At 42.4% G+C, this 10,775-nt stretch overlaps 1 protein-coding gene across 1 annotated transcript; it reads left to right on the plus strand.

Annotated features, from left to right (window-relative positions):
• Nucleotides 1–151: 151 nt before the first annotated feature.
• On the plus strand, nt 152–3,633 carry cnpy2 (canopy FGF signaling regulator 2). The gene is made up of 6 exons (XM_083971516.1): nt 152–249; nt 610–706; nt 811–926; nt 1,542–1,739; nt 1,866–1,962; nt 2,068–3,633. Exons 2-6 carry the CDS (start codon nt 619–621, stop codon nt 2,109–2,111), a joined length of 543 nt encoding a protein of 180 aa, XP_083827642.1. The 5' UTR covers nt 152–249; nt 610–618; the 3' UTR covers nt 2,112–3,633.
• The last annotated feature ends 7,142 nt before the right edge of the window (nt 3,634–10,775 follow it).

Consider the following 10,775-nt stretch of genomic DNA (forward strand, 5'->3'; position numbering starts at 1 on the left):
CTCTTGGCTGAGCTGACAGGTTGCCGTGGTGACGGTTGAGCCGGTGCGTTCCATGGTTTCCACGGAGACGTTTAGAATCCTCCCGGTCACGCGGGGGCGCCGTCGTCTCGAGGTCCGGTCCGGCGCCAGCTCGAGCTCCAGCTCCGGTGCCTACGTCACCACATTTCACCGAATGTGATGGAACATCGTGGAAAACCGTGAAGCTGGTGGTGGTCTAACTAACGGAAAAACACCGGCGGAGAAAGACAGGTAAGTTAGTAACGCAACAGCTCTGTGTCCGGAGCTACGGCGGTCGGACGCGGACAGAAAAGGGCTGCAGCGCGGTTACCGGCTGGATTAACACCAACACCGAATCACTGCATGTGTGTGTGTTCTCCGGTGGTGGTCGGTGGTTCGGTGTGTCCCCGGCTTCAGCTTGTTTGATGCAGAACTCTGAGGTTTCTCCGATTTTTCCCTGTTAAAAGGGTTTTCCATGGAGTTTTTGTGAGGGTCTAAGGGCAGAGGATGTTGTTATGATGCCATGTGAAGCCCTTTGAGACAAACTGTAAACCTGTAAAAACGGGCTATACAAATAAAATTGCCTTTTCCTTGAACTGTGTCTGTGTTTAGGTGCAAAAAATGAGGGATGAGGCTCTGCTGCTCGTGTTTTGTGTCCTGCTGAGCCTGAGCCAGGCAGCCAGGCAGGGACAGGACATCAAATGTGGAGGTATGTTGTGTGTGTGTGTGTGTGTGTCTCTGACCACTGCATATATTCACAGGGAGAGAACAAGCCTCAGTTTGTGTGTGTGCGTGCGTGCGTGCTCCTCTCAGCCTGCAGGGCTCTGGTGGATGAGATGGAGTGGGCCATCTCCCAGATTGACCCAAAGAAGATGATCCAGACCGGATCCTTCAGGATCAACCCGGACGGCAGCCAGTCCATCAGAGAGGTAACAGTACAGCCACGTAGTGAACAGTCTGTCTACTAACCCACCCCACTGTGTGTGGGCTGCACCACTTTACCACTGTTACACAACGAAGTAGCTGTGCAATATGTGTTTTTCTACCTGCTGCAATATTCTCTATATCTCTGTTAAGTACTTTAAATATCTAAGTCCCATTCTTATTGAAGTTTTGTAGATATTGTGTAGTCTTATCTTATCTTAACTCATCTTATCTTATCTTATCTTATCTTAGTGCTTCAAATATCATGTTTCATACTGAGATTAGATGCCAGAGATGTAAGTAAATATAACTGGTTTATCTTAGCTGCAAAACTTAAGGACTCTGTGTGATTAAGACCAGACTATATGACAACATGTATGAAAATGAGAAACACATTGATTTTTATATTAAGTTAAACAAATAATAATAAATAACACATGTATCCTTGTGCACAGCCATTTGTGATGTCATAACTTGACATTTAAAAAGGTGCAGTTGGGAAAAAAGAAGAATCCCAGTAATATGAGCAATTTAAAAACACAATGGATATCTCTTTAACAAACATATAATAAAAAAAATGTAAGAATAAAAGGAACATAAAAATCCTGTGATGCCGCCAGGTTCCTCTGGCTCGCTCCGAGGGCAACCTGCTGGAGCTGATGGAGAGTGTGTGTGAGAGGATGGAGGACTACGGCGAGCAAACCGACTCTTCAACAAACAGGAAGTCCTACACTCGGATCAAGTCTCGGAGCGGTGAGGCCATGGACCTGTCAGAGGCCACGCTGGATTCAAGAGTTACAGCCACCTTAAAATTTGCAGTGAGTTCAGTTTTCTATTCAAGAAATCAAAAGCATCATTGGGTTTTAATGGTGTAATAAAAGTATTAAAGCATTTGTGTTATTTTGTTTAGTTTCTAACACTTTATTTTTTACTATTTTCTCCAGTGTGAAACAATTGCTGAGCAGAATGAAGATGAAATCATCGAATTCTTCGCTCATGAGACTGATAATGTTAAAGACAAGCTCTGCAGCAAGAGGACAGGTACGTTTTCAGCTCGCCTGTATTTGTTAAAGTTCATCACATCATGACACATTTCTGTTGTGTGTGTATATCTGCTGACATGAACTGTCTCTATTTGCTCTGCAGACCTCTGTGACCACGCTCTGAAAATACCCCACGATGAACTTTGATATCACCTCGCCATGGCTGAGATGGAGACACTGGTGGTGCTGTAATGTTTTCAGTTGTCACTTATCACCGGTTTATGCCATGGCAGTGGTTCAAGATGTACACAAATCCTCAAAATCCATAGAATAGAAAATCCACACGCAAAACAAAAAGTGTTTTTCCTGTGATCATGGACATTTTCAGGACCACTTTGCCATTTTCTCCCCCTCATCTCTTATGTCATTTTTTATTTACATTAACTGTAAGTTATTACTCCTTTTGACTCCTTTCAATCTCACTCTTGTTTTGTCCTCACTAGATAAAACTGAAACTGTGAAACTGCAATAAATAAGGTCAGACATCAAAGCAGGTGCAGGATTTCTTACAGGATTATTGTGCATATCTCCAGTAAGAATTCCCGTCTCTAAGAAAAAGTTGGTAGAGTTTAGGTTAAAATTTGGTTAAGTGGTCCTGAAGTCCATATTCATGCACAATGGAAAAGTCTGAACTGTCGTCAAACTCTCAGCTTTAGAGCTTTTAAATCTCACTAATATATGTATGTAACAATCCGTCCATGATCACAAGAAAAACAGACACCAGTACTGTCTTGTTTATTTTCCTTCGGTTATGAGTAAAGTTACACTCCATAAGGTGCATCATGTTACATCAGAACTGAAATTGATTTCAGATGATTTGAGTGGGTTTAGTTCCTCTGTGGGAACTAAATGAGAAAATGTGCCTTTAATGCAAAACAGCTGTTTCCCAGGTAGCATCATCACACTCCTCACTGGACCAATCGTTTTCATCCACCAGTAGAAGAACCTCACTATTGTTATTGCTGTCATGAAATCAATGAGCTAATTAACTGATCGCTTTGAGATATTGACAACTGAAGATTAATTAAAAGACAGAGAAGTCAAAACAATCATAGTGAATTTCAGTAGTGAAAAACATTGTCCACTATTTTGTGTGAAACTATAAATTCAAACTTGACCCTAGTTTCCATGAACTTAGGTTAATACTTTGAAACATCTCCAGGAACTTTTGTTTTTCTCCATTAATTTACACATTAGCTTGAAAGCATTTACATTCATTACTGGAGTTTGCTGAGGTTTTATAGTAAGTTCAATTCTAACAACACAAAGGGCTGTAAAACAGCATGGCACAATGGAACTACTAATTATGTCTGGAAACATTTTGTTTGTCCTCTGTGTTGCCATTGAAACCCATAAAAGAAAAACATTTTAAAAATCACATAAAATAAGAATCAAATAGTCGGCTGGCTAGTGACACATCTTATTTTCATTAAACACTACCAAAACCAGCTGACATCCCCTCATATTATTTCATTTAAACAGTGTTTCTTTTTACTTCTCAGCCTCAAGAGTAATGTTTAATCCATTCAGTTTAGTAAACCCAACCGATTTAATCCACTAGAGTGTGCTGTTGTCCACTATTTGATTGTTAGATCCTAAGAATCATACTTGTATGGAATATCCTCATGTTGTGCTGTCAAGGTCAGTGCCATTCATTTTACAGTGTGTGTCGGGGGGGAAATGAACTCTCTGTCTCATGTGAACATTCTCTTGAAATTTCGTTTTTTTATACATAAATTTTGTAAGTTTTCTGCATCTTCTGTGTCTTCAATCGATCAGAACATCAACACAAATTGAACATCTATTTTCTAAGCTACAACCCATAGAGGTTCAACCACTTGAATCACAACTTAGTGTCACTAAAATGATCAGTAATAACCTTACACATATGGATTAGATGCTATTTTTGACTACATACAGTAGCACCCAAATTATTATGAAAGGGGTTAGAGTTTTAAAACATGTAACATCATTAAATCTGCCACAGTTTTACACATGAGAAGTTGAATAGTTTTCCCACTTTATTCTGTGATATTGATTAAATGACTGAAGAACTATCTGAGAATTTGAATATAAAACTAATAAGTGATTTTCAGTCTGATCTTCCAGTCTGATCGGAATACATTTCTACTTATTTTAAGACACATAAACTTTCCACAGCATTTATTTAATGCACTCAATTTTTTTTATTAACATTTTTTATATAAATGGCTTGATTTTAACCACACCATGCTGTCACTCCAAATAATGAAATCCTTTATTCTACTTATCTCACACCGCATATTTCTAGAGGTAGTACATAAATATTAATTTAGATTTTAAGAAAAGCTTGTAGCAAAACTTGGTTTACAGAAATACTTTTGTAGATAAATAGAGTTGGTTGTGAATATTCTAGGTTTCCTAACTGTCAAAATTACTACATTTCTATGACAGTAAATGCATCATCAATCAGTTAACAAGTAAAAACTATAAAACACATTTAAAAAGTCATTAGAAACAGAGTACAATACAGTATTGTTAGATTTCTATATAAGTATATTGTGCCAGTGTTAAATTATGTTACAGACTTACTTTCCTCCTCTACGGCTGTGCAATCTCAGTCTGGGATTTCATCAGACACCACAGCGACCTCAGTGGATGTGAAACCCTCCTTTTCATTTCCTTTTTGGTCCATTTCCATAATTTCCATAGCCTCAACTCTCTCAGCTGTGCACTCCTCATTCAGACTTAACTCCTTTGCATCGGCCTTGTCTAACTTGTCCTCTTTACCTTCATTAGCTCTAGTCTTATCGTTTACTTCACCAGAGCATCTTTGCTCTCCTGCAGCCTTGGGAAACTCCTCACAACCCTCTGTCTTGCTTTCTGCTGAGGCATCTTGTGGTGTTTCCTCAACATTGTCTTCCTCTGCTACAATAACGGTGTCTCCGGAGCTGCTGACACTGCTGCAGGACAGTGTGTCTTCTTCAGCATGACTGCTTGGCTCCCGTCCTACATTGTCAACACTTTCTCTCGAAACCTTGTGTTCATCAAAGACTCTTCTCTCATAGTTCATGTCTAATACCATATTTTGGCAACTCATTTCCTCGCCTAAGCTCTCTGGATCCCACTGCTCACCCACTTCCTCCTCTTCGTTTTCAGAGTCAGGCGCCGTATGTTTCCTAATGCGATTTACCGCATCCCACAGAGACTTGGGATACTGGGGCTCTTCTTCTTTGTCAGGTAGGTTGAGGGAAACACCTCCCACTCCAGCAAAAGGGGGGATAGAAGTGCTGGAAGCCAGACTTGGGTCGGATTTGGAGGTAGAGGAAGATGAATTCAGTTGAAGAGGAGGTGGGACAGTTTCTGAGACACAAGCACCAGCTGTGACAAGATCTAGAGCTGAGTCTGTTTCCATAAAGGATACAGTCTCTGTTTCTGCCTTGGGTAATACAGGAAGTTGAGATGGACATTCGGGAGGTGAGAGGACATCTGAAGGTGATTGAGACACCTGTGAGTTTGAAGGTAAGGGAGAAAGAGAGTCTGAGGGTTCGAATTGACTGTCTGTTGCATCTTCTTGGGATGTTGTTTGATCCAAAAGCTCCACAGGATCCTCATTAGCATCTGTTGGTGATTGCTTTTCCGTCATATCCAATTCTTGGCCATCATTACATTGTGGCTGTAAACTTGTGACTTCAGTGGCAGCTTCTGTGGATATTTCAGATGCTTCTTTTTGTTCAGTGGAACAATCTTCTTCTTGGCAATTATCAAATTGCTCCTGTGTTCGATTGTTATCTTCTAATACTGGAGTTTCCAAAAGGTCTGCAGGATACTCATTGGCTTCTTGTTGTAGTGGCTCTTCAGTAACACAACAAACAGCATCCTCTGCTTGGGCACATTCATTACTGACGCACTCCTCAGCATTTTCTTTGGATGTTTCATGAGTCTGTTCCAAAATGTCAGTAGGATCAACATCCTTTCCTTGTTGCTCATCAGTGGTGTCGCTATCCAATACACAAGCAGTACTGTCTGGTTGTTCGTATTCAAGTAGTTCCTGTGACACCACCTTTTGGTCCGCAAGATCCTCGAAGGCATCACTGATCCCATTCTGTGTTCCCTGTAACGTTTCACCCTCCCCATCCCGATCCTCAATACCAGTAGATCCAGGATCTTCTTCAGTGTTTGACTCTGAGATATACGACAAACAAGAGTCAGAGGAATCTGTGGCTGCATTGAGACACTCAGATGGATGTTCAGAGGAGGGATCATCTTCTCCCTGACACGGCTCAGTTGTACCGACATCAGCGGTTGGCTCAAGAAGAGTGTCCTCAGCCATTTCAGTTTCCTGTGACATTCGGACGTCCGTATCAAGTTGGGAGTCGGTTTCTATCTCCTCAGACAGATAAGTCACCCGTTGCTGAGGTTCTGCAAGATGCTCATCATCACGTTGATCTTTCGCCTCATCCTCGGCATCGTCACTCTCATCTTCAGTTTCTCTTTCGTCAACTGGGAGTTGTTCAGTTGCATCGTCAGTATCGTTTGTTGTTGGAGAGGGTTCGACCTCCACATCCTGCTTCTCAACAAGTAATGATGTGGCATCTTCAGGTTGTGGCTCAGTGATGCAGTCATGGAGAGGAATACCAAGGATCCTTTCAGCACGCTCCTCCAAAGTTTCCTTTTCAGAAATAATAGATGAAGGTATGCAGGAAAAGGAGAGGTCACCGCCTCCGTCAGGTTCCTTTTTCTCCCGAAGATCCAACTCTAATTGAGTCTCGGGCCAGTCGTTAATCTGGAAGGGGTTTGTTTCTGTGTCTAGAGTCTCTTCCTGGTCCAGCTGACTAGCTGACGAGTCAGGACAAACAGTGCTTGACTCATCATCGAGTGGACTGTCATCATTGGGGCCTACATAGTGAACATGCTCTTTCCTTGGTGATGGAATCAGCTCCATTTTGACAACGACACATGTGGTGTCAATGGCCTTAACGTCCTCAGACTCTTGTATGTCTTCCTCATTATCCAGACTTGTTTCCTCAGCATCGACTGGTTGAACTGTGTCGCACTCTTCTTGGTCTTGTGGACCATCCGATTCTGCTTCCTCACTGTTTGCCTTCAAAGCTGTTGATAGACTCTCACTTTCTACTTTGCTTGAAAAACTTGGCTCCCTCCACAAAGGATATTTGACCGACTGTGCAACTTGTCTCCCTGATGCAGAAATTGCATCGTTTAAATTAGTTTTTTCTGTGGAGACAAGATCTGTTTCTGCTTTGTTTGATAGATTCTCTTCAATTATCTCACTTTCTACACAAGTTGGTGTCTCTGTCTGTTTGGCTTCGAGACTTCCTATATCAGAAATATTTGACTGCTCGGTGAGTGCCGGTGATATGAAGTCTACTTCATCTGCAAGCTGTTGTACTTGTTGAATGTCCCCAACATCTCCAAGACCTTCAGAAACCCCTCCTAGTTCTGTGCTTTGAATATTTGATTGGGAAGTGCAAATTGGCAAGGATGGGGTTTCTGTGGCGTCGGCTATTCGGGACACAAGGCAGAATATGGTCAACCCGCCTGTCTTTTTATTTAATCTGAACTTCCGTCCTTCAATAACCTTTGAGGACGTTTGCTCATTTCTGGTAATATTCTGAATTGCTGGTATTATTTGTGGCTGTTGCAATGACGGGACACACTCAGGCTGTGTGTAAGTATTCTGGACACTGTTTGGACTGCCTGTCTGTAACATATTAAACTCTGGTTCTCTTTGCTTGAGTCCCTCAAACTCTGCACAGGTTTTATTCTCATCTGGTTTTGTAAATTCCTCTTTCTCTATCCTCCTCCTCTCCTGCAGATCTACAGGCGACACATCCGGCTTTCTGAGTGTGGGCTGTGACCAGTAGGTTTGTCTCTTACCGTCCTGCTCCCAGCTCATATCACAGTGGTGCATTACAGGTGGGCTTTTATGTGGGCTGCTATAGGGCGGGGGAGCAATATAGCCAGGAGGTTGGCTAAACATCCTCCTCTGGTAGGCCGTCTTCTCTTTAATATCCAACATGTGGCTTGTGTCGGGGGCGGGAGCTTGTGTTGGATAGTAGCCCAGAGTTTGCTGCCTGCCCCCTCTATCCCACACTCCCGGTTCTCTGATGTTTGCACATTGTCGGGCTTGTTGCAGCGCTGCCAATCGAGGATCCGTCCCACTCCTGCCGTCCCTCTCCGGGGCTCTGCTGCCGTCCATCAAGCCCCCCTGAGAAGCCCCCCTCAACTCCGCCTCTATACGCCGCCGCCTCGGAAGCGAATGGCTGTACCGAGCCGCCCATGCCTCCAGCTCTCGATAGCTGCTGTCGCTCCTCTTTAGAGACACTTCTCTGTTGTTGTAGCGAACCGGGCTGCAGGGCTCCCACCTCCTCTGCCATCCCTCTCTCAGAAATCCTCTCTCGTACTCCCTTGCCGCTCTCTGAGCCGCTGTCCACTCTCTGTCTCTGGCCTCGTGCGCCTGATACTCGCTCAGGTCCGGATGCTGCTGCTGCTTTGCGTGACGCTCCAGAATAAAAGGGAAGTGGGAAGAAGTTGTGGCAGCGGACAGTTCTGGGTCCGTCCAGTTGGCGTAGTCCTGTGGAGCTCCCCCTGTTCTTGATCCTGGTAAGGGCCAGTAACTGGACTCCCTGCCTGGGTCCTGCTGCTCCCCATAGTACAATGGATAATGGGTTGCCGGTTGATGTCTGTCATGATAGCTGTTGGTAAAATGGTGGTAAAAATGTTTGCATTAATTCAAACGCATCAAATATATAATGTCAGTTCAGCATCACTTAATGAAATACAGTTTCTGAAGGAAATCTCTACATGACCACTCACTGGTTGCTCTGCATGTATGACTGGATCTGAATAATAATCAGTGAGTGAATATGATGTTATGTAATAATAAGAACAATACAGGCCTGTTTTCTGCAGATCTTCTACAGTACATATTATTTTCACAGTGCATGTAAAGTACTCAACTCAACTACTCACTGCCTCAAGTTTGAGTCTACAATGAAATATAACTAAGTTTGTCAAACAAGCCTTGATTGAAGACAACACTCTTAGTATCAAAAACTGAAACGGTTTTCACAAGACTAAACTCACTTATGTGTACAGTTTCTTCCAGGAACAGTACCAAATTTGGCATAAAGGGATGATTGGCCCTGATGCTCAGGCCAGTACTCCATCATTTAGTCTGATAAAAAGATCTGAAACAAGAAAAAATGATTTTATAGTCAGCTTTTAATGCCTGTTTTCCAAATACACAAAATTAACACATCTAAAAACATAGTAAAGAGTTGAAGAGAAATTTTCTAATGTTAAATGTGACTGATGAATTTACGAAATAAAAATCTAACACTAATCAAATAAATAGATATGGAAATACATACACAGAGGGATAAACAAATATAACACGTACCTTTATTTGCTGGTTTCAGGTTATTGTCCTCAGTGCTCATGAGTTGACATGAGGTCTAATGAAGTCAAACTTGGATGACTTGTTTTAAAAGGATTGTGGTTTTCAATCCCCCCTCCCACTTCACCCACTGCCACCCCTCCACACACAGACACACACACTCTCACACACTCCCTGTCACCGCAAGCCCGTCCTCCTTTGATCGAGCCAACAGGCCGAGTTCAAATGGCACAGAGGATTTTTTTAATCATGTTTTTGAAAACACCATCTCCTATCTACATCTTCCAAACTTAAATCTGACACGACTCCAGTTGTAAATCTAGGCAAGGCAAGGCAATTTTATTTGTATAGCCCCTTTTTACAAACAGTTTGTCTCAAAGGGCTTTACATGGCATCATAACAACATCCTCTGTCCTTAGACCCTCACATCGACTGAGGAAAAACTCCAAGGAAACCCTTTTAACAGGGAAAAATCGGAGAAACCTCAGATTTTTATCACAACTTTGACCCACTCAAATTGGGTCCAATACAATTTTGTTATTAGTCTGATTATTATAATAGAAAATTTCACACCTCAGTTGTAGAGCTGAGATGGCTGCATCAACCTTTAATCCAAAAAAATTGGATAATGCAAAATCTAACAATATTTTTCAACCCTATGATTAATATTTAAAATGTAAATTACAGATCCTTGGATGTTTTCCTGTCTGTCAAACATCACCACCTGGTAAATCCCTGGTAGCACAGTTTTCCATAACTTTGCCCCGATAATGATAATAATAACGAATATCAACAAAACCATTGATCTGCACTTTGCCTGACACTCGCGTGGGAGGTGGCCGGCGTGATGGCGAGCAGACTCTGCATGGAGATAGGGATCTGTTGTTTTGTCGGCTGAATTGTAGCAGAGGGAGAGTCGGGCAGCGGACGGGGTGTCTCCCTTTCTTTAAAACTCTCCAGCGTAACAAACAGGCTTTCCTTTTCTGAACAGAAAGTCTGTACATCAGCAGAGAGCAGGAGAGAGGGGATGAAGTATGTACAGACAGCAGACAGCAGGCTGCAGGGAGGACAATCTGTTGATGTTGACAGAATAGTTGGAGTGGATGGGATGGACTTTTGTTTTGGGTTTAATGTACCTCAAAAAAATATTATTGACCCCCACACACACCAAAGAAAGGATGTTATCTTCTTTACGATTAAGTCATGCTGTCCTTGATGAATCCAGAATCCATGTTTGGTGCATTTTAAAGAAACACACTGATGTCTTCTGTGAAACTGCATAATGCTCGACAGTGACAAGCTGTTCACAGACAGATTACTTAACAAATCAGTGCTGCTCATCTTCATTAAATGCAGCACTGCATCATTTTCTAGAGAGCAATCGGGTTATTTTAGCATTCCCACTAGAAATC

This window comes from Trachurus trachurus (assembly GCF_905171665.1).
Source record: "Trachurus trachurus genome assembly, chromosome: 5".
NCBI lineage: Eukaryota > Metazoa > Chordata > Actinopteri > Carangiformes > Carangidae > Trachurus > Trachurus trachurus.